The 23,847-nt window shown below is 37.8% G+C and overlaps 2 protein-coding genes across 2 annotated transcripts; one reads left to right on the plus strand and one right to left on the minus strand.

Annotated features, from left to right (window-relative positions):
* Positions 1-1,243: 1,243 nt before the first annotated feature.
* On the minus strand, positions 1,244-7,861 carry SIP2 (seed imbibition 2). Its single transcript, XM_059606337.2, has 14 exons — positions 7,676-7,861; positions 6,262-6,471; positions 5,538-5,785; positions 5,121-5,211; positions 4,925-4,973; positions 4,677-4,768; positions 4,461-4,568; positions 4,062-4,184; positions 2,987-3,539; positions 2,623-2,690; positions 2,375-2,509; positions 2,068-2,285; positions 1,888-1,976; positions 1,244-1,801 (listed from the first exon to the last, which is right to left on the minus strand). Exons 2-14 carry the CDS (start codon positions 6,450-6,452, stop codon positions 1,439-1,441), a joined length of 2,328 nt encoding a protein of 775 aa, XP_059462320.1. The 5' UTR covers positions 6,453-6,471; positions 7,676-7,861; the 3' UTR covers positions 1,244-1,438.
* Positions 7,862-16,662: 8,801 nt separating this feature from the next.
* LOC148583267 (uncharacterized) lies at positions 16,663-17,733 on the plus strand. Its single transcript, XM_088511059.1, has one exon. The coding sequence runs from the start codon at positions 16,663-16,665 to the stop codon at positions 17,731-17,733; it is 1,071 nt and encodes a 356-aa protein (XP_088367185.1).
* Positions 17,734-23,847: the final 6,114 nt, after the last annotated feature.

A 23,847-nucleotide genomic window follows, 5' to 3' on the forward strand; every position in this document is an offset into this window, starting at 1 on the left:
GACTCTATTGCTCCCACTCGAACGGAACACAAACCGAGCTTTGATACCAATTGTTAGGAAATTAGGCGCTGCTAATTCCTTTCTAGGATCTTGGGATCTAATCTGTCAAGAAAACAACAACACACAAGTACGGTAAATAATATTTTACCAAAGATACAGCTCGGTACATTCCCAGGTAAGATTGGAGGAGTCACACCGGTCTCACTTAAAATCCAATCTTTCCTAGACAGAACATACACGTGTATTTTTTATTAGTACTATAAACACGCACAAACATATACAAGACAAGAAATTTATACGTGGTTCGGCCAATACTGCCTACATCCACTGAGTTGCAGAGAGATTTCACTACTTTGGGAGAAAATAATAGGGAGACTTTACAAGAGATATTTCAGAGAGAGATTGCACACAAATCTTCTATGTTGTGATCTGCAATTCTTATATGCCTAACACTAGGCTTATCTCTCTACACTCTTTTCTCTCAACCTTTCCTTCTTTCTCTCTCTCTATACTCTTCTTGTCTTAGCCTTTTGAAACATTGAAGCTTGATGCTCCTTATATAGGTGTAGAAGGGTTGGTGAGAAACATGAAAGTCCATGGTTGGTGCAACAACCATGCACTATTCCTTCGACGGCTTGGTTGGTGCAACAACCTTTCACTATTCCTTCGACGGCTTGATTGGTGCAACAACCTTTTACTATTCATTTAACGTCTTCTAGAAGATACTACCATTGTTTACTCATTTGGCTCCATTTTTCAACAATGCTGTGTGCATAGATGTTTTGTGGCATAGCTGAGAAAGGGGTAGGTAGTGGGTGTATGGATTGCATTGCAGCATGTAATTAGATTTCAGCTGTGACAGCTTTTGTAATTAGATTTTGTTGGCTGATTGGTGAATTCTGCCACTAATATTTTTATGTCTACACTCCGTCAGCTCTAGCTTTTGAAATGACAGTGAGGTTGCTCTTTTGTAAGGTATTCACACAATTACAATTGCCCACAAATCAAGGATGATAGCGTTTTCTTAAGAAGCGAATTTATAAATTTGATATGTAGGTGCAGTACAGAATTTGTCAGGAAAACTGAACAATGCCAGTGCACAATTATATACAAAGCTAGACACATACAATTTGTAAGTTTTATGGCATGTTTGGCAATGCCATCTGCATGTTGGATCTTTTATGAAGTGAATAATAATGCCAAAATGCTAGAAAAATACCTCACCCAAAGATCACAGCAAATGTAGAAGAAATAAGCATTTTTATTTAGGAGAAATGAACAACAAACATAGTTCGCCAAAGTTATTCCAATACAAAGGCACATCATCTGATCCAAGCCACGCATCACCAGTAAACATGTGCCTGAGCCCTCTCAACCTCCACTCTCCCTAATAATGGTAGAGCATTCTACTCAGACAATATCATGATACTGAAAATACTTAAACTTGGATCTCTAGAGGCCATCTGTACATCTCTTCTTCTGGGACTGGGATGTTAAAGGCAACCAATCCAGTTGCTGAGTCATAGTTGAATTCAGTCTCAGCATTCCCCACTCTGCACTTCAATGGCCGCTGGGAAGAGTAAGCACCAAACCGTCCACATCCCCGGACTTTAAGGGCAATTGTAGCAGTTGGAGATCGATCCTCACCGAGAGAAGTGGTCAGCTCTGATGAAACTTCACCATCAAAGAGCTCCGATTTCCTGTCGGAAGCCATATGGACCTCAACCTGCTCCACTGCACAACCAGTGTTGAACATGTCGAGCAGCCCGATTGGCGCAAATGAAATGCTGGATGTGATTTCCTGCACCAAAGAGAAACAGAAAATTCAGTATGTCTATTCAAGAAATCAGCCTGATAGAAAAAAGAAGGGCGTCCAGAAAGTCTCACCCTAAGTGGACAGAAGTGGAAAAGCTCATACTCAAGAACTTTAAGTGTCAGCGGTACCGAAGCACCATTTGGTAGGCGAACCACTTCTCCTGAATTTCAAAAGTTTGTTCAAACATTTCAGAATTTTGTATAAGAATTCCGTATTTGGAGAATATATATGAATTAGCCTCAACTAATTACCTGATCTATGGGCATAAACAACCGTCTCCCCGTTCCAATTGGCACCGGCAACTTCAGCCATGAGTTCAACATCAGTAACTCGGACAGAACCAGTAAGGGTACCAGGAGATTCATCATGGATGCGGGTTTTCTTCTGAATCTTGCACCATCCAGCACCTTGGCAGTTGAACACACCAACTACTCCAGAGTATTTGTTTACATTCCATACTTTGAGCAAGCTGCAATATAAATTTTCTACATGAGTATTTCTGTACTATGTTCCTAATATATAGTTGGTTAAGAAGATGATAATGGAGAAAGAGCAAACCTTTTCCCATCTCTAGCTGGATCAACAAAGAGACAATCACGGGTGGGTCTACCAGGTAGCTGGGCACGGAGAACTGATCCATCAGGGAGGACCAGTTTCTTCAAAAGTTCAAAGTTGTGATGGCCAGGCTTATCACTATTAAAAACAAGACAATTTAAGATTCACATTAAAAAACCTTGTTATATTTCCCTTATAACAATGACTTCATTATTTTCATGGAAAGGCCAAAAAGTTCATGCTAATATTACCTAACATAAATTGGACATCCACCAATTGCGCGAGCTGCACCATGATAATCTGCTGCTGGGTGTAGACTCTGCAAAAAAAGATTCTTTGATCAATATTGCAAGTGGATGATGACAATGTCAAAGTAAATGGATTAGCAAGATGCCATTTAAAAGGAGCAACATATAACTCTACCCATTTGCTTTGAAAAAAATAAAATTATTGGTTAACTTAAAGCCTTCATCAAATACAAGATTAATGATATGATATAATATTAGTGAAAATACACTCATTTCTAGAGCTATGAGAAATGACCTCATTTCATAATTTTATTAATATCCCCTTGTCAATATCAGCTCAAACATAAAATGATTTATTTCTACTTACATGGAACATATCCCAGTCAGGTTGCATAAATTCTCCGAGGAAGAGGGAGTTGTAAGCCACAGAGGAAATATGGATGGTATGGGAAGCAGGGTCCCGAGGGTAAAAGTCATCAGAAGCTCTCACCACAGCAGTCTGCTTGGCACTGTACATCCCATCAGTGTTGTGACACATGCAAGCAATGCATCCATTGTCAGGGAAGTTTCGAGCAATTGAGGCCTCAAGGGCTTGGTTGTAGATACTTGTGAGAGAAACTCTGCCACCATGGCCAGCACCCAGAGTCTCAATAATGTTTTGCACATCAACTTTTACTCCATCTACTCCACATGATGCCAGGTAAGCATGAAGCTCATTGTAGAAGTTGAAAACCTTCTTTGGATGCACCAGACCCAGGCCGTGAACAGCCAGACTGTCCATGACTATGTCTGGTTGGTTGCCTAGTACACCAGGGGACTGCACTGGATATGCGAGAGCAGTGTCATAGTGTTCCATACCATCGGCTGCTGGCTTCACTCCACCCCAATAACCAGCTAGAGCATGCCACACATACACATATCTGTGCCAACAAATAATAGAAATGGAACTTTATGAGTAAAATACCCTATTTCCTAGGAAATCCTTTCCCTTTTCCAAAGAAATATAAGCAGAATTTAATCTCACTATATTGTCTTGCAACCAAAGCAATTAAAATGTTTGCCTTCCTATTCTTGAATGCGAGACACTATAGAGTAGTATACTTCATGTTTTTTTGATTATTTCCTCCTTCCCAACACAGATTCTGTTCTAAATTCCCCATATAGGAATAGCCACTTGCAATTTAACTCTGATCGTTCAGAGAGGTAAGTTTTTGGTGAGTGAAAATGAATCTATTTTTGGTGAGTGACCATCATGTGTAAAGAGATCCACAGAATGTATAAAAAAAATTACTGCTACAAATTTAACCAATGCAGCTAAGATTGTAGCAAATAGATACTGTACATGACAACGTCATATAGGAGAAAAGTGATTCACACACGATTTACAACAATGGAAATAGAATATGAAAAGAGAAATCAAAAGATCAACTTCGACCACTTACTTCACGTCGTGATGTTGCTTGGCTCCATCTACAACTTGCTTCAAGCCTGAGAGCTGTTCATCATTCTTGCTATTCTTTTGAAATTTTTCATTCTCTTTGATTCCTGTCAGCCTACTTGCAAACCTGCAATCAATAAATTAGCCAATGAATCATTAACAACTGCTTGAGAACATCACATGAGGGGGGTAAAAAAGAGAGTTAAGACACTCTGGATAGTTGGTAACTTCTTAACATTTCTAATTTTTGTTCTAACATGAAGTAGACATTATGGTAATTCGTTTTACCAGGAGAAAACTTAATTATAATGATGAGCTGTCCTTTGAAGTTCTACAGAAAATTAATACTGCATATAGCACTTCATTTCGAAAAGGGCGTGTATTTGAGAGGGAGAGATCTTACTGTGCTCCTTCTTGCACAACAGCATCAGCATCCTTGGGTTTACTTTCAATCTGCTGCCAACCATCATCTATAATTAGGAATTTTGGAGGTGTCCCTCCCTTGGATAAGCTGCAATTGTTCCAGAATACAACTCAGTGACTTTATATTCTATAATTATTGTTTTTATTTCTCAAAAACAAGTGTTGAAAAGAAGTTAGTTCCTAAGTGATTAATAACCTTTTAAGGCCTTCCTCAACGCCCTCAGCTGTGACATCTGTATAGAAAGCATCCCATGTGCACCAGCCAAACCAGTCAACGAAAGAAGGCAACTGCATACAACCAGCAGAAGAGTATCATGAGATTCATTCAGAGATTCCTTATTATTAAGGGATCAACTTGCTTTTTTTATCAAACATATATTTTATTTTTCAATAATTTATGCACATCTTAAGTTTTACAAAAAAAACAAATAGAGATGTTGTCACCTTTTTCTTCTCACGATGATGGAAAGTTTGCCTATGTTTTTCTACAGCCCTGTTTAAAGAATAGCAATTAAGGAGTCGTTACTCATTCTCCAGAAAGTAGAACGCAAACGCATTATCTTTAATCTAAGATCCTTGTAATAATGTCAAATTCAGAAAAAAGCTGAAGAAAATCGTTCAAGGGAGGTGAAGGACTCACTTTACAGCCTGGTTGATTACTACGAAAGGATTGGTTCCAGCATGCATGTAGACAAGGTGAAGGCCTTGATTTGTCTCAACAGCATTATCTCCTGCAAAACCAATTCAGACACCACAAAAAACAAGTCGTTTTGGATCTTTCGAACTCGACCCTTCTCTATTTTTTCCATCCCCAAATACAATAAATTGATTCATGTGAACCATAGAGTCATTCAGTGGTCTCTCCAGCCTGATTGTGTTTGCATTAATGACAGCTCCACCCCACATACGAATGTTTACTCTTCTTCATTATTGGCAGACGGGATGGGACTCAATACAGGGAAGATATGGGCCTAAAATAATGGTATGACGGGGAAGATGTGTAGTGCCTACACGGTTACACCAGATACTTTTTTGATGGCCATGATCTACTACTCACCACTGTCGAGGCAAATCTCAATCTCATTCTCGTCGTTGCCTTGCAGAACAGCACGGAACGGGCCTTCAAGGAGAGGGAGGAAGACAGTGTAGATGGTTGGGCCGTCATCTTGATTGTCTCCTTCAGTGTTATCTTTGCTCTCTACGAGCATGAATTGAGTCTCCAGAGGAACTTCTCCCCCAGATGTCCCCATTCTTTGAGTCATCCACCACAGCTTGAACCGGAAACAACACATGAATCGAAGTCCCCTGTTACAAAATCATTGTCAAAATTATGATGCTTGTTTCTTTGAGTCACCAATCAAACAAGAAACCCAGAAATTTTCTAAATTCCATAAGAAAAACATTTAAAACTAGAAAACTAAAACTGTGGATCTAAATAAAAAATAGTTATTAACCAATCGATTCTAATATTAGAACCTATAATTTAGAGAAGATAAATGAAAACAAAGAATAGAGACTCAGAGAATTAAGGTGGCACACATCAAAGTCTAGTCCGCACATCAAAGTATTTTCATGGCTAAATTTATTATTTGTAACTCTTTAACTCTTGAATTCTTTGTCTATTGAGTTATTGTAACTCCCCTTATTCCTACAGCTGCAATTCATATAAATTTCAATTCAAAATATGGTGCATGCTAGCAGAGTTGGCTGCAAATATGCAGATATTTCCACAGAATTCATGGGTGCATGACAGTAAAATTACCAAAAGAATTAGAACTTACTCTAAAACACCCATGGGGAACACATGGAGGCTTTTGCTATCGGAAGCCGTGGCACCAATGAAGGCACCAGCGACAAGCCCCAAACCTGATCCCGGCGTCAGCACAATGTTATCAGGCACTCCAGTCAGTATAGTCTTCCCCTGAACCACAAGGTTCCCGTCGTTGATGGAGATCCCCGGTGTGACCGTCATTTTTGAGCTCCTAAAAGTTCTGTCGCACAATTTAAAACATCCTCAATGAACCAAACAACATATATACGCATAGAAACAAAAGTTAGAAACCAAATTTACTCTTTTAACATCAAAGCACAGTAACCATATAAGAGACGGGAAATTGTTGAAGAGGGATTTTTGAGATTCCCGCGTAAACTTTGTCTGTACATTCGGATAATTGCCACGTGGCTTCCCCCCGAGGGACCCACCTAATGCCATCTTGAACATTTCCAACTAGAGACGTGATATTAATATTATTTTCTCTGTTTTTTTCTCTTTGTTCGATTTTTGCGTAGATTTATCAATTTTTCGAAGCCCTGTATGTGGAAATTAAATTATTAATTATATCCTTTTATTTATGTCGGTGCTAGTTCGGTAATTATACAAAGTTCAGGCGGTTTCACGAAAAATAGCAAAATCGAATGAAAAGGGGCTTGGAACAGAGCATAGGTGGACCACACCACAGCGTTCTTTTTCGACTTTCATCTTTAACTTTAACTGGCAAAGCGGAACAATTTTTGTATAGAAAATGACAAAAAAAATATTTAAAAATCCACTGAGAAGTGCAGGAAAAGATGTAAGGAAAAAGTTTCATACTGTTCACGATTAAGAAAATCCATTTTTCAATAATAATGAACGAGCTGATTTTAGATATATATATATATATATATATATTTTTTGTTTGTTTTGTTCTTTTTAGCAAGTTCTAGGGATAGAAACAGCAGTGACGATCGAAATTTGAAGAATGAAATTTACGGAGTCCTGCTAAATTAAAGAATTTCAATTTTCCAGCATAGATCAGCGAGGATCGTCGTGATCTGCGAACAAATCGGAAGTATTTGAGGGGATATTGTTCATGAAATTAAAGTCATTAAAGAAGGTTAATCACCACCAGAACGTGTAGATCTACTCGCGTTCCTGAAGCAAAGGCCACCTATTCATTCACCTCCTCAACGCTTCAAAGTTCAAATTCCTTGGCAATTAAACGAGAGCAGAAGCTCAACGTAGCCATGCATGGTCCAAAGAAAACCTCAGAAAACCAGAATTCCCGAGGATTTAATCTCGTTTCTCACACAAACGCACCTCGGAATCAACGAAATAGTTCGAAAATTACCGGTCACCGCAGGAGTCACAGCAAGAACAAGAGTATTGAAAGCCAAAAATTATTCAAAAATTGACCAGAGAGGCCCTTTAAGACTCACCAGTAGATCCCTCGCCGCCGCGCCGAAAGCTTTTGCTCTTAGTCTTAGCTCCCAACGAGAGAGCGCAAACGCTTTTTTTCTAAAGAGAGAAATCGCTCAGCAGGAGAAGCGCATTCCACGAAGAAATGCTCCTGATGATGCTTTGAAACAACGAAATTGCTCACGAAACAACGCAGTAAGGTGGGAGACGAGATCGGGAAGAGGCGGGTTTATATACCATGTGAGCGTTAAAGCTCGAGCATGTTTCACGCTCTCGATCTTTCCAGATCTTGACACGTGGAGTCTAGGGGTACTGATTGGGGTCTCTATCTTTCTTCCCCTCAGAAGAGGGTTTACATTTTTACGATAATAAAATATTAGGATATTTTTGTTGCTATTATTTTGTCGTTTTCTTAAAGCCCACGTGGAAGGAATAGCTCTGCCGGGACTTGAAGGTAAATCGCAGAAAAAAGTAGTTTGTTGTTTTTCCCATCTTTCCTTCACGAGACAAATAAAACCTGCCTTGCATGGGTTTCTGTATCAACCTGCAACCAACGCGCTTGATTTTAACAGTGACGTAAATATGGCAGCCATTTTTGAACGCACTCCAAAAATATTTTGTTGGAGAATGTTTATCTTCATTCAATCATTTATTTTTTTGTTGATTCCTTTCAAGATTAATGCTTATACGTCTTTTATTGTATGTAATGGCACTTTCACTCGTGTCGTGTCAACTCGTATTCAAATAAATTCCGTGTGCAATACGATTATAATTAATCGCTTTTTTATTAAAAAAACACACAACATTTTTGGCATCAGTTTGAAGCCTTAAAGGGCAACTCCTCGATCTGCGTTGGTCTACGCCGGCCGCCGCGAACGCTGAACTTGAAAAAGATGATGTTTTGGATCTCATGTTTCTAGGTGCACAGATCCCGGCCTGCAGAGAACACATGAGGCTGCCGCCATGATATTTCTGTTCATTTAATTTCTTTCTTTTTTACAGAGAAGGCCTTTTGTAAATGGTATTTGCAGTTCCACACCCATTGGAGACCTGATACACGCAACGCAAGATGGTGTCCAACCCTTTTCTAAAACAAAGAATTTACTTGTTTAAGCAGAACCACCCTTTTTGTCCAAGAATTTATGCGCATTTGACTGGAAAAGGCACCTTGATTTTCAATGAGAAAGGTTATTTGCATTATAGTTTATACACCATAAAATGGTAGGATTATCAATTTATCATTGTTAAAGCAACAACCAGATATGCAGCTGGAGGATGATCACCAATCTATCAACAAAGTCAGTAGCAGGTAAAAATAATGACTTATAGCCAATCTATAAACGAATAAGTCTCACAATTAAGTAAACTTCAAGCTTTGTTTGTATTCTACTGCATTTGTATTGTGTGGGTTATTGTCTCCTATTTGTTTTGTGAATTTATCTTTTCAAGGAGACTTCTATAATTCAAGCTTATAGCCAATCTATAAATGAATAAGAGCATGTTTGGAATTGTATTTGAGAAATAGAGCTTTTAAGTCAAAAAGAACTTTTAAGCAAAAGCTTCATTTTTAAGCTTTTGCCAAAAATGCTTTTTAGCCATGCATTTTTAGGCTTTTTGGACCCTTAAAAGCGCTTTTAAGTTTTTTATCAAACGAGTACATTTTTTTTTTCAAAATGGCTTTTTGAATGTTAAAAACACTTTTAAGCCTCTCAAACACAATCTCAAACAGATTCTAAGTCTTACAAGTAAACTTCAAGCTTTCTTTGTATTCTACTGCTTTTGTACTGTGTGGGTTATTGTCTCCTATTTGTTTTGTGAATTTATCCTTTATAATCGAATTTGTGTTGGTGAATTTCTCTTCTACAGTCTTTGATTCGGACTCTAACACTGTTTTTATCGCTTCAGTGTTCTTCTTGTGATTAATGTTGTTTACAAGTGAAGGTTCAGATATATTTATCTTAATTATGCTCTTTTTATTTTTATTACCACTTTATTTGGTTATATTGAGAGGATTTAGACACTTATTTATCCCATTTTTTATTGTTTATTTGTAATGTTGTTTTCATTTTAGGGGGAGCCCACCCCTTTTTCTTTCTGGTTTTTATTATTTATGATTTTTTAGTGGTAATGATCATCCTGTATAGGGTAAAGATCAACAGCACGCGGCGTGCATTGCACGCCCGTGCTGTTGATCTTAAAAAAAAAAAAAAAAAAAAAAATTTGCACTGGGCGTGCCACGCCCGCGCGTGCTGCCAATCAGTGCTCGTATGTATAACATATGGTGGTAGTGATCTTAAATTATTCCAAAGAAGTTTCTTCTTTTTTTTTTCACATATTGCATTACAATCATTTCCTTCGTATCATAGCAGCGTTGAAGTGCCAATACAACTCACGTCTTGTCCGCCGAAATTAGATATATGATTGGCAAGTTGCAGCACCAATTACGTGGCAAAATATGTTGGCGCGCTGGAGGAGGGACCCACAGGAAACAATGGTGGCCCAGTTACACCTCAACACGTATGAGATCCACGTCAGATATATCTGTCCGTGCTCTTCTTCTCGGGTTAGTGGGTCACGCCCGGTCCCAGCATGATGGAACTTGCGATGGTGAAAATTAATTCAATTAATCTAAGCAATCAATCAAGCATCTTTGTGTCCAAAGTCCGACCACGTCATTTCTGTCTGTGACAGATCTCAGACATTTTCAGTTCACGTGATTATTTAACATGTTCTTATCATTAGCGTTATTTGTTGTCTTCTTCGTATACTTCTTTCTTTTTTTCTTTTTCTTTATTATGATTATATATGAAAGCTTTAGATGTTTATAAACACAATTATAAATTAGTAATAGAAATAATTCATAACAAGTGTATTGTGAAAAAATAATTAATTGATCTGATTATTGTTGAACAATTTTCAGTGATTAAGTATGCGTTCAACCAAGCCAATTCTTTACACACACCAAGTAAATCAAAGTAAAGACAAACCGACCCAACACTATGAAAGTGATATAAATGGATAAGTAAAATCCCTTGGGCCTATGCCAAGGCTTTGATTTGGAAAGCTCAACCTTCCATAAGCTTAACTAATTAATAGCCTTGAACTCTACTAATTTAATTGCGGTATGAATCATTCCGACTCAAGGATAAGGATTTACGACTCAAGTTACTAATCATTTGGATAAATAATATAAAATAAAAATGTATATTAGACTCACTTATCTAAATAAATAATCGTAGAGTCTAAAATTTATTTGAATATGTGAAAATCAACCTTAAAAGATAATTAAGATAAAAGGTAGATAGAAAGATGTATAATGTTTTAAACACGGCGTGAAATCCACGCGCAGACATTTAAGGTTAGCATAGCAACTTGACGCTTGAGAAATATAATACTATCAGACAAAACCAAAACAGGACCACTTTCTAGGATATGACCAGGTCGGTGGAATGTGGGCGGTACAATTGTCTGGGGGGAACTGTAATAGTTAAATAAATATCTCCTCAATGACGTGTCCTCGATATTATTTCAAACCCCACTATAAAAATTATTGTTCTGCGTCTTTTTCGATAACTATTACCGGGAAAAAGACTGGTCTAGGGCGGCTTCAATTTCAACCCAGCCCACGAGGCACACCACTTTTGGTTGTTGGATTTTTGACTACTTTTTTTGCGGGGAGGGTGACTTGAGCAATGCAATCAACACAAGGACAAAAGGTGTAGAATCTTATATATATATATATATAATATAAAATAATAAAATATAAAAGAGAAAGGCGAAAATAGGAAGAAAAAAAAAAATGAAGCATCTTGTATATTAAATTGTATACAACTGTATTACAATACTCTTTACTTATAGAGAGACCACAAAATAGAAATGATGAATAAGTAAACATAAACTACTTAAAGAATATAATAAACCCAATCAAGAAGAATATAAAATAGTAACCTCGTTTGGGAAGCAAGATTTTCCAACTCAAACTGAAATTTTTTCTAAATTCATGTTTGTCAATTTTTTAAACTCAATTCAACTCAACTCAAAAAATTTCAACTTAACTCAAAAAATTTTCATCCCAATTAATAAAAATTATAAATAAAGATTGAAAAAATAAATAAATAAATTTAGGGTAGCCGAAACACCCCAGGTGGTGGCTGGGCCACCCCAAGCCCAACTGGGGTGGTTTGACCACCCCTTAATATTTTATTATTTTTTAAAACTTCTTATTATTATTATTTTAATTAAATTTTAAATATATAGAATATTTTATTATTATTTCTATCAATGGGACATATGTTTCATTTATGGCCTTAGGATCTCTCTAGAGAGATCCTAATTATTAATTGGATATTCTCCAATCCAAAATGGACGGGAGAAAATCCTCTACCGTGTTTGACCCACATTCCTTCGTGGGCCATAGGTCGAATAATGAAGGTTGTTGATAGAGGACAATTTTCAATCATATTTGCTTTAACAAAAGGGACATATATAGCGATTCTGACATCATATGGGGACATAATTAATGGCGTTGGAAAGCTCATTTAGAGGGTTACAAAGTCATATTTCATTAAGTTTTTCTAATTCAAATGTTTACTAAGTTAAAATAGACCGTAAAAAAAAAATTGAAAAGCCGTACAAAATTGCTCATCTGTTGTTTATGATTGAACAAGCTTTAAAACGAGTTGACAAAATAGCTCGTTCAATAACTCATATGAAGTTGGGTTCGAATGAGTTATTCATAGATGCACTTGTTTAAAGTTAGGTTAGAACGAGCTGCTGTGTGAATTGAGAATTCATGTAAGAATACGAGGAAATCATAGTTAGGTTCGAAAGAGCCTCTTACACATTCAGACAAGCTCCAATAAATTTTTGTAAACAAACTTTTATTTGAGCGTTTTCTTAGGTTCAGGAGTCTAGGTAGTATAAATATATGTAATGACTGTCTATAGCCTTAATTTATTATGTTATTTTGACCAGTTATCAATGAAAAACACTTTTAAGAGTGGTTTTCTTTTCTATCCACATTAAATCCTTGATATATTTGCCGATAGTTAAGAGTAGTAATTACTAACGTTCCTGCTCTGCTAGTTAACGCGCTTTGGACGAATTTTTTTGTTGTTTAGCCCACAAGATCTCCATCAACAATTAAATAATTGATGCAGTGCAACTTGACTTTGATATCAATTAATGCAGCGTGTAGTGATTAGTTTGCCAAGACAAACAAGATAAGAATCACAACTCTTCTTAAAACTAATACTCAATCAAGGATTTAATGTGGATAGAAAAGAAAACCACTCTTAAAAGTGTTTTTCATTGATCACTGGTCAAAATAACATAATAAATTAAGGCTATAGAAAGCCATTACATATATTTATACTACCTAGACTCCTGAACCTAAGAAAACGCTCAAATAAAAGTTTGTTTACAAAAATTTATTGAAGCTTGTCTGAACGTGTAAGAAGCTCTTTCGAACCTAACTATGGTTTTCTCGTATTCTTACATGAATTGTCAATTCACACAGCAACTCGTTCTAACCCAACTTTAAAAGAGTGCATCTATGAATAACTCATTCGAACCCAACTTCATATGAGTTATTTAACGAGCTATTTTGTCAACTCGTTTTAAAGCTTGTTCAAACATAAACAACATACGAGCAATTTTGTACGGCTTTTCAATTTTATTTTTACGATCTATTTTAACTCAGTAAACATTTGAATTAGAAAAACTTAATGAAATATGACTTTGTAACCCTCTAAATGAGCTTTCCAACGTCATTAATTATGTCTCCATATGATGTCAAAATCGCTATATATGTCCCTTTTGTTAAAGCAAATATGATTGAAAATTGTCCTCTATCAACAACCTTCATTATTCGACCTATGGCCCACGAAGGAATGTACGGTTAAGGATTTTCTCCGATCCATTTTGGATTGGAAAATATCCAATTAATAATTAGGATCTCTCTAAGGTCATAAATGAAACATATGTCCCATTGATAGAAATAATAATAAAATATTACATATATTTTAAATTTAATTAAAAAAATAATAATAAGAAGTTTTTAAAAATAATAAAATATTAAGGGGTGGTCGGACCACCCCAGCTGGGCTTGGGGTGGCCCAGCCACCACCTGGGGTGTTTCGGCTACCCTAAATTTATTTATTATTATTTTTTTTTTTCAATCTTTATTTATAATTTTTATTAATTGGGTTGAAAATTTTTGAGTTAAGTTGAAATTTTTTGAGTTGAGTTGAATTGAGTTTAAAAAATTGCCAAACTTGAATTTAGAAAAAAATTGAGATTGAGTTGGAAAATCTTGCTTCCCAAACAAGGCATTGTTTGAACAGTTTTCGTGTGGGTGAACTACACGTTATTTGATGCGCTGTTGATGTTCAATTCACGTTCTTGATGCTCCACCATTACTACAAAATAGTATGAGAGTCAAAAGATTCGCCGGTATTTTATTATATAGGAAAAACTTTGATGTCTAAGTCAATTTATTGGAGAAGAGTAATATGATGCACAAAGCACAAGTATTCAGTATTTTTGAGTCTAAGGTTTATACCTAGTATAGGGGCCTATTTATATGCTAAGAGATGGAGTCAGACCTAGAGTAGGTCTTCTACTTTGACTTGAACTAAGAATCTTAAAGCTTGATTTGGACCTGAAATCTTAATTGGATCCATTTTTATCCCAATTCATCTAGGAGTATAATCCTAATCTGGGTTTCATGGGATGAGATCCAATCCTAGAAATCCAAGGATTGAGACACAATTGCACCATTCCGTAGAATTAGTGGATAATGATCCCTAGTACCTTTTCGTACTAAGGTGATTGTTTAGCCATCCAGACATATGTTTGTTCCGAGGCTTGCATGTAGTGGATGAACTTTGGTCTCGGGATGTGTCTAATCCCCAGCCCCAATTTGGCTGCCACCTGTCATGTCCTCCCAAGATGACTTTGTCCCAAGGAGTGACCCATTCCCAATGAACGCTTATTATGGGACTTGCATGCATTAAGTGAATCTTGGTCCTGGGATGTGTTCGATCCTGGGACCCAATCTTGATATACTATCCTATGTCCTCCCAAAATGTATCTATCCCAGGAGTGACCCGATAAGTCTCCTTCATGTCCCCCAGGGTATGCCAATCCTAAGGTTCTTGGTATCGCGGCAGCATTAGTTGGTAGCTCTGTGGACAACCGATGATTTGATGAGCCGAATGAATGTGGTTATTCCCAACAGTAATCAAATCTTTTACCGAAATAATAAATATTATTATAAAAAATTCGTACAGCCCGCTTCTAGTGAGAGAAGCTCTTCCCACTCTCTAGTTTGAGCTTTCCTTTTCCTGGTTTTCCTTTACTTCTCTTTTCCTTTCCTTTCCTTTCCTTCCTCTCCTCTGTTTCCTTCCCCCACCCTTCAGCTAGTTATGGACCTTCTCATCTCTCAAACTGAAGCTCTTAACTGGTCAGACAAACCTCCTTCCCTTATTCCCACAGTTACCAATAGTGAAACCCCTCCCTGTATCCTTGCTGGCCGGGTTATTTCCCTTCGTCCTACCACAAAAAGTACTGTAAAATTTAATCTAGAAACTGCTTGGCATTTTCTATCCTCAATATCCATAGAAGAGACTGAAGCCAAAAACACTTTTCTCTTCACCTTTGAAAATCAGCAGGATTTGCAACGTGTTTTGGACCTATCCCCGTGGAACATTCGTGGTCATCCACTTATCCTCAAGTATTGGGATCCTAGTATGACTCTCTCAGAGCTAGACTTCTCTAAAGGAGAATATTGGATTCAAGTGCATAATTTACCCCTTGAATTAATGACCGCTCAGAATGCGGATATCCTTGGCGGGCAGCTAGGGACTCTACTGGAAAAGGAGTCCTTCCGACGTGAATTCCTCAGGATTAAGGTCCTCATTCCCCTGCACCAACCCCTGGCTTCGGGGTTTTATCAGGAACGTCAAGGTAAACCTTCCTCTTGGGTACAACTGAAGTACGAAAGACTATCAGATTTTTGCTTTTCTTGTGGCAGATTGGGTCATGCAAAAATATATTGTCCAGCTGGGCCTCCTTCCAAATCTTTCACACCTTTTGGTCCTGTTATGCGAGCGAAAACCCCTCCCCAACAAAAAACTGTTAACATGAACCCCATCCATAATGCCAATTCTCCTCCCGTCATTCCACCTCATTTTGAGATTTTCAAACCCCTTGTCCCCACTCCTTCCCCTTCAAAGGGAAAAACCCATTCGAATGAGGCTTCTAGCTCTCTTCCTGCCCCCATGGATACAACTGAGTCCATTTACTCTACCTCGACTCAGTTCACAAAAACCCAGTCCCATCATCCCACTCCCCTAGGTCAGCCTAAGTCTCAATCTCTTACAATCATCCCCTCATCGAGCCCATCCCCTGGCACTGAGTCTATCTCTACCATACCCTCCCATCGCTTCTCTTTAAACACTCCACCTCTTTTCCAAGTTACCAGTAACCCTACTGTCCCATCTAATATTTCGCAAGCTCTCAATCACAAACTAGATATTCCCCCGAGTATTAAAGACCCTCACATCCCCTCCTTAGCTAATTACCAAATCAACCCTCCTGACTTCAAATCCCTTATCACTGATATTGAGGATATTTCTGACCTTTTCTTGGAATCATCCTCCTGTCTTGACCCCACCTTCCCTCATCTGGCACTCAATCCTTCCGACGTGCTATCCCCTCCTCAAAATAACCAAATTATCACCACTAACCTTACCCCTCCCCACCCTAACTACCTGGTTAGAAAGAAACACGCCTCGTCCAAATTCCACCCTTACTCCTCTACCAGAAAGCCCCTAGCCTCTCCCCATGGATACTCATCTTCTAACCCTTCCCTTGATCCTCCCTCTTTTGAAGATCATCCCAACCCTGCCCCCCTTGCAACTCTGGCAATTACTTACCCACACCAGTTCTCTCTCTCTAATGACACGGCTGAGGAGGCGGGCCTGCCCATGCCCCCCCCAGTCCCATGAAGATCTTATCATGGAACTGTCGAGGCTTTGCCCATGCATCGACAGTGCGTACTCTCCGGGCACTCTGTAGTCTTCACAAGCCTGATATCATCTTCTTGTGTGAAACTAAGATTTTTCTCCATGCTGATCAGAATCCTCTCTCTAGGATGGGATTCCCTTTTTTGTTGCATGTCCCCCCAGTTGGCACTAAGGGGGGTCTTGCAGTAGCTTGGAAGATGGGTACTGATATTGAGCCTGTTTTCCTTAACAATCATCAAATCTCCTTTTTGGTTTATTCAGATCCGATCTCCTCCCCTTGGCTAGCTTCTTGTGTTCATGCCCCTTTTGCTTGGAGGTCACGTAGGGGTTTTTGGGAAGATTTGGATCGTGTTGGTAATAGGTTCGGAGGCCCGTGGATGTTGATTGGTGATTTTAATGCTATCCTTTCTTCAGCTGAGAAGAAAGGAGGTAGGCATTTTGGTTCCTCCTCCCATTCTCTCTTTGGGAATTTTGTTCAGGATAATGGCCTTGTGGACCTGGGTTTCTCCGGTAATCCTTTTACCTGGAATAATAAGCGCCATGGCAGATTCAACATAAAGGAACGTCTAGATAGGGGTCTTTCCAACCACCTTTGGGTCCTTCTTTTTCCAAATTCCCACCTCACTCACTTGCCTGCTTCAGAGTCTGACCATAATCCTCTTTTGTTATCCACTTCTGGAAATTTTCCAAATCTCCCTAAGCCATTCAAATTTGAAGCCTTTTGGACCCGTGATATTTCTAGCCATGCTGTCATTGCTGATGCTTGGAATACCCCCTTCAATGGCTCAGCTGCTTTTGCTTTGAGTAGGAAAATAAAAGCTTCAAAGGCCTCCTTGAAGCTATGGAACATACATCATTTTGGCAACATTCACCATAACATCAAGAATTTGTTGGCTGAGCTCAACAAAATTCAATGCTCCCCTTCTACTGATGATGCATTGGCCAAAGAAGATAACTTGCACAGTTTGCTTTACAAGAAGAGCTCATTCGGGAAGAAAGCCTATGGAAGCAAAAATCTAGAGACCTCTGGCTCTCTAGTAAAAATTTGAATACCAAATTCTTTCACGCCTCTACTACCATTCGCCGCAGGTATAATTCTATCTCTTCTTTAAAAACTGACAATGGCTCTTTTGTTTCCAACCGTAATGATATTGGCCTTCTCTTTTGTGATTATTTCAAATCTTTATTTACCTCTTCCAATCCCTCTTTGGACGATGAGCTTGATTCCCTGCTTCCCCCTGTTATTACCTCAGAGGAAAATTTGAGCTTATGTGCCATCCCTGACGAAAGGGAGATCAGTTTAGTCATCTCCCAGCTTGGCCTTTATAAGGCTCCTGGCCCAGATGGCTTTACTGGCCTCTTTTTTAAAACCTACTGGTCTATTGTCCGTCTTAATGTGATCAATTTTGTCCAAAGCTTCTTCAGACATGGATTTCTTCTTAAGGAATTCAACCATACCCACCTTGCTCTTATTCCAAAAATTGACAACCCCTCTCGTGTTACCCAATTTAGACCTATTAGCCTTTCTAATTTTACTTATAAAATTATCTCCAAAATCATGGCTAATAGGCTAAAACCTCTTCTTCAAAAAATTATTTCCCCAAACCAATCTGCTTTCTTGCAGGGTCGTTCTATTCAGGATAACTCTATTTTAGCTCATGAGATTTTCCACTCTATGAAGAAGAAAAGAGGTAATGGAGGGCTTATGGCTCTTAAGCTCGACATGGAGAAGGCCTTTGATCGAATGGAGTGGAGTTTCATCCTGAAAATCTTCTCTTGTTTAGGCTTTAATTTGAAATGGATCCAATTGATTGAGCAATGTATCTCCACAGTCTCCTTCTCGGTCCTTTTGAATGGCTCTCCTTTTGGCAAGTTTTCTCCTAATAGAGGTCTCAGGCAAGGGGACCCTCTTTCCCCCTTTCTGTTTTTGCTGGGTTCAGAAGTGCTCTCCAGACTCATTCTCAAGGAAGAAATGGCAGGTAATATCCACGGTATAAAGATCTCTAGAAATAGCCCCCCCGTGGCTCATCTTCTTTTTGCTGACGACCTCATGGTCTTCACCAAGGGAAATGCTTCTGAAGCTTCTTGCATTCTGAAATGCTTGGATAAATTTTCAGCTTGGTCGGGTCAGAAAGTTAATATGGCAAAATCTTCTATGTTTTTAAGTAGGAACTGCTCTCCTACCACTTCTGCTGCAATTCAGTCTATCCTCAATCTCAGGAAGATCCCCTCCAATGCGAAGCACCTAGGGTTGCCTCTGTTTTTTCACAGAAACAAAAGCCTTGCTTTTGAAGACCTCAAACTCAAGATTCTCAGCAATCTTTCTGGTTGGAAGTCTAAGCTTCTGTCTCAAGCGGCTCGCACAACTCTCATCAAGTCTGTCGCCAATGCAATGCCAAGTTACTCCATGTCTCTGTTTCTTTTCCCCAAGCCCCTTTGCAAAGCAATCGACTCCTCCCTCAGAAAATTTTGGTGGGGTTTTTCCCAAGACAAAAGACATAACCTTTTTCTATTGGGTTGGAACAAAATATGCTCCCCTGTTGAGGCAGGAGGTCTCGGGCTCAGAAATATGGAATGCCAAAACCTTGCTCTCCTTTCAAAAATTGGCTGGAAATTGCTTTCTAATCAAGACCTTCTTTGGGTTAAGGCTCTGTCTACCAAGTACCTCCAATCTTCCAGCTTTCTCTCCTCCCCAATTCCCTCCTCTGCTTCGTGGTTATGGAAAGGGGTCCTAAAATGCAGAACTGTAGTAGCCAAAGGCGCCTGTTGGTCGGTCTCTGTTGGGCATAATCTGAATGTTTGGAACTCTCCATGGATCCCCTCCCTTGCAGGTTTTAAGCCAACCCCTAACCCATCTTTGTTTTCCCTCCCCAACCTGGACGTGTCTGATCTTATTTCCCCCATTACTAGAGATTGGTTCTCACCTCTCTTAAACCTTCTTTTTGATCCCATTTCTGTTGCTCAAATTCAAGCCATCCATCTCCCCCTTTCCCCCTCTTTGGATCGTTGGGTTTGGACTCCTTCTCCCAATGGTTCCTTCTCAGTTAAATCTGCCCACTCTTTGATCTCTAGCCAACTCAACCCTTCTATTTCCCCCCTTTCCGAGTCAGATTGGAAAACTCTTTGGAGTCTTAAAATTCAGCTCAGACTCAAACATCTTTTATGGAGAATCTCTTGGAATATACTTCCTGTGCGTACTAATATTTTCAGATTTCTTCCTAATGCAGATTTAGAGATGCTTTGCTGTCCCATGTGTTTGGGCCCTCCTGAAACTTTGCAACATTTATTTTTGGGTTGTCCTTTTGCTAGAAGATTGTGGCTTAACTCCCCATGGCCTTTGATCACCGAAGTTTTCAGTTCCCAGCCCATTGCTGTTTGGGCCAAGTCGTTGCTGCATCCAACTACTTCTCTTGGTATTCAGCCGCAGGATGTCCATAGCTTCCAGATTTCTGTTTTGGTTCTTTTCGATCAGATATGGCTCTCCCGTAACTCTCTTATTCATGGTGGATCCCATCCTGACCCGGAAGCTGTGTTGAAGAAGATTCGCACTACTACTCTCCACCATCTTCATGCTTGGAAGTCTGGAGATGCCCTCTCTGCAGAATGGCTTTCCCCTCCTCCTGGTTCTCTTAAGGCTAATTTTGATGTAGCCATTAGGCCTAATTTTGCTGTAGCTGCAGCAACTCTCAGAGATCATGAAGGTAACTTCTTGGCTGTGTGCTCCAAAAAATTGCCGTCTATGGATGCTAATTTGGGTGAAGCTCATGCGGCTCTGTTGGCTACTTCTCTCGCTGTCTCAGTAGGTTGTTCCTCTTTGATTTTAGAGGGTGATTCCCTCCTGTCTATTGTAGCTATCAAAGATCCACACCTTTTCTCTGATTGGGTTTCGGCTCCTGTGATCTCTGATACTCTTGATCTTCTGCTCTCCATTCCTGTTTGGTCAGCTTTGAAGATTTCTCGTAGTGCAAATGTTTGTGCACATAATGTAGCTAGATGGGCCGCTTCCCACCATGTGTTTGGAAGCATTCCCACTTCTTCTTCTTTTCTTAGTTCTGTTCGTTTTAGGAGTGGCAAGGACCCTCCCTTGTAGCCCCTTTCCCTTTTCCTTTGTTTGATTAAAAAAAAAAAAAAAAAAAAAAAAAAATTATTATAATAAAATAGACCAACTTAATATGAAACATATATTCTAACAAAGGATATTAGATTCTACGAATTTTGTTGTCCTAACTGTATGTAATCTTGGTAGTAAGTATAAGAGAGTTTTATAAGATTTATTGTTCGAACATATCTTAAACATCCTGCTTTATTATTTGAGTAGGTGGGCCTTATAGAAACTATCTCTCATTTACTGTTTTAATTGCTAGTAATTTGATTGCAAATTACTGAAAATTTGAATCTTAAAAACAACCCCCCTCCTTTGCGATGTATAGTTTGCCCAAGTGTAGAGAAAAAATAATTTGATTGTTTACCGACTTTGTCTCTACTATTAAAAAATATGTGCATTTCACGTATTCAAAGTGACACATATCATATTTATAGATTGAGTTTGAAAAAATTCCTTCGACCCAGTTTAGAGAAAAACGTTATCTTTGTTTACCCTACCTTTTAATTAAAATAGATTTTTAATGCAAAGTGTTTCATTAATAAAATAGAACATTTAATTAAAGTAAATAAATGTCAAGAGTTTGATGTTTTAGTAGTTTTAAAAAGTGGCTAGCCAGATTTAAATTTTTTTTTGAAAAAACTCATTGTGAATGCTCTTAGAGTGTTATATCATTTAATAATTTTAAATGACATAAGAACATATTTATTATATTAATAATATGTAAACCACTAAATTTATAAAATTTAATTAAAATAAAAATATAGTTTTTATTCTTTCAATTAAAAAAATCCTGATCCAGTCGGGACACTAGCAATAACAAAAAGGTAGTTCCAAAAAAAAAAAAAAGCAATAACAAAAAGGTACAGATCAGCGTGCAAATGCATTGCATACGTTAAGTGAAAGCCGACAACGAAGTGGAAAAGAGTGAGAGAGGTCCCTCCACGTGACTATCATCCTAGTCAGCTTTGGAAAAGAGTGAGAGAGGTCCCCCACGTGACTGCCATCCTAGTCAGCTTCTGACAGAGCATCTACTCAAATTTTGACACGTCATACCATGCAGTTGTAGTGGGCTGCACATGGGAAATTGTTTCATACGGCGGAAAGTAAGGTTTATTAATGACACGTTTATGGTCCCACGATTAAAATATATTCTTAAAGTATGTTTGAGATTGTGTTTGAAAAATAGAATTTTTGAGTCAAAAAGAGCTTTTGAGCAAAAGTTTCATTTTTAAATTTTTGTCAAAAGTACGTTTTAGCCATTTTTAGGCTTTTAGACCCTTAAAGCGCTTTTAATTTTTTTACTAAACAATTACTTTTTCTTTCAAACAGACTTTTTGAGTATTAAAAGCACTTTTAGGTCTCTTAAACGTAATCCCAAATAATTCCTTAGAAATGCGATTACAATTTTAAAATGTATTCTTAAGTATAATTTTATGAGACGTAAGTTCAGCATTTATTCTAAAAATATATTCTAATAATGTACAAAAACTAATTCAAGCAAAAATAATGCTAAGTACCATCTTTTTATCTTCTTAAAGTTGATGTGACTTTTAAAATTACCATTAAATTTTAGATAAATCATACTTGAATTTTAATCCAATAGTAATTTTAAAAGTCATATCAACTTTAAGAGGATAAAAAGATATTGCTTAACATTACTCTTCATGCAGAGATAGAATTGTAGAGCTCACCTATTCTCAACTATTGAAACTCGCATTTTAGATTATTTAAGATGCTGAAATGGGTAAAATGACATTCTTGCACATAATCCGACAAAGGGGAAGATCCACTCTTTCAGCTCACTCTAGCTTCAACTGGGAGCTTGTCTTGCAATCTAATGAAGACTAACGGACAAGGATCCTGTTAATTATTAAGTTGTCTTTCATAAAGATTTGAACAATTTATAAGAGGAAGTTGCAAAGTCGAGCCGTGATTCAGAGCACGCTGCATGCTAAGCGCGCCAGGCAGCAAATTTTTTTTTTAATGTTTTAATAATAATAAAAAAAAATTGCCGGCGTGCTTCACCCTGCAAAGTCTATCTATTTCGGGCAACTCTCATTTTTTAAAGAAAAATAATAAAGGCACAACTTAAACCTAATTTGGCCAAACTTTTCTCTTTAAGTTTTTTTTTTTAAAAAAAAAAAAAAAATTGTCTGTAAAAGAGAGAGCGCCTTAAACTAGATAGAGAAATTTGGTTTAAAAATTAGGCCAAAATTGAGTTTAAGTTGGAGTTGTATCACACCTATTTTTTAAACCGTTCGGTATTAGGAAAGATTGCTACACAATTGGGATGTGGGCATGTGGGTCCAATTAAATCTGTCTCAAAATCAAGGGTTTTGTGGGTCCAATCAAATCAGAGCGAGTAATCCATGATTAATCATGATCCAATAATTGATTTTTGATGGCATCAAATAATTGTATGAATTAACATTTTCTATATCTTTCGGTCACCGCTGATTAAGATGGACAAGGCAGGCTCGATAATGCTTGCTTGTGAGAGCTTCCATGATCGATAGATAAGAGCTGTAACCTAGATATAGCCAATATATCGATCATGAGCTGTAACCTATATATATATATATATATATATATATATATGCAAGTGCTAAATAACAAAAATAAAATATGTTAACCTTCAACTTTACTAAATAAACTTTTGAAATCTCATTAAGACTTAATATATAAGAAAAATATTAAGTGGGATTACATTAATTTCACATATTATATATTGGGTTCGGGCTGATATTCTATCTGAGCCCAAATGGTGACTCAGAGGCATCATGTGAACAAAAGATTACGAAACTAGAAGGCTATCCCAAAGCCTGGTGGAGAAACCTAAAGGGCTCGACATAATAAGCCTAGAGTTCAACAAAAGAATATGAATTTGAAGTTACAAAATTGGTAGCCTCCTGCTTCTTAATTTGGGAAAAAGTCTGCGTGCTTCCTCAAGCTATAGATTGCATCAATATTCTCTCAAACTATTAAAAATTGTTAATATTCTTCTATTGAAAAAAAATATCCTTAATAAAATAAAAAATAAAAATCACACCCTATGCGG

The sequence above is a fragment of the Corylus avellana genome, chromosome 10 (assembly GCF_965113065.1).
Source record: "Corylus avellana chromosome 10, dhCorAvel1.hap1.2, whole genome shotgun sequence".
NCBI lineage: Eukaryota > Viridiplantae > Streptophyta > Magnoliopsida > Fagales > Betulaceae > Corylus > Corylus avellana.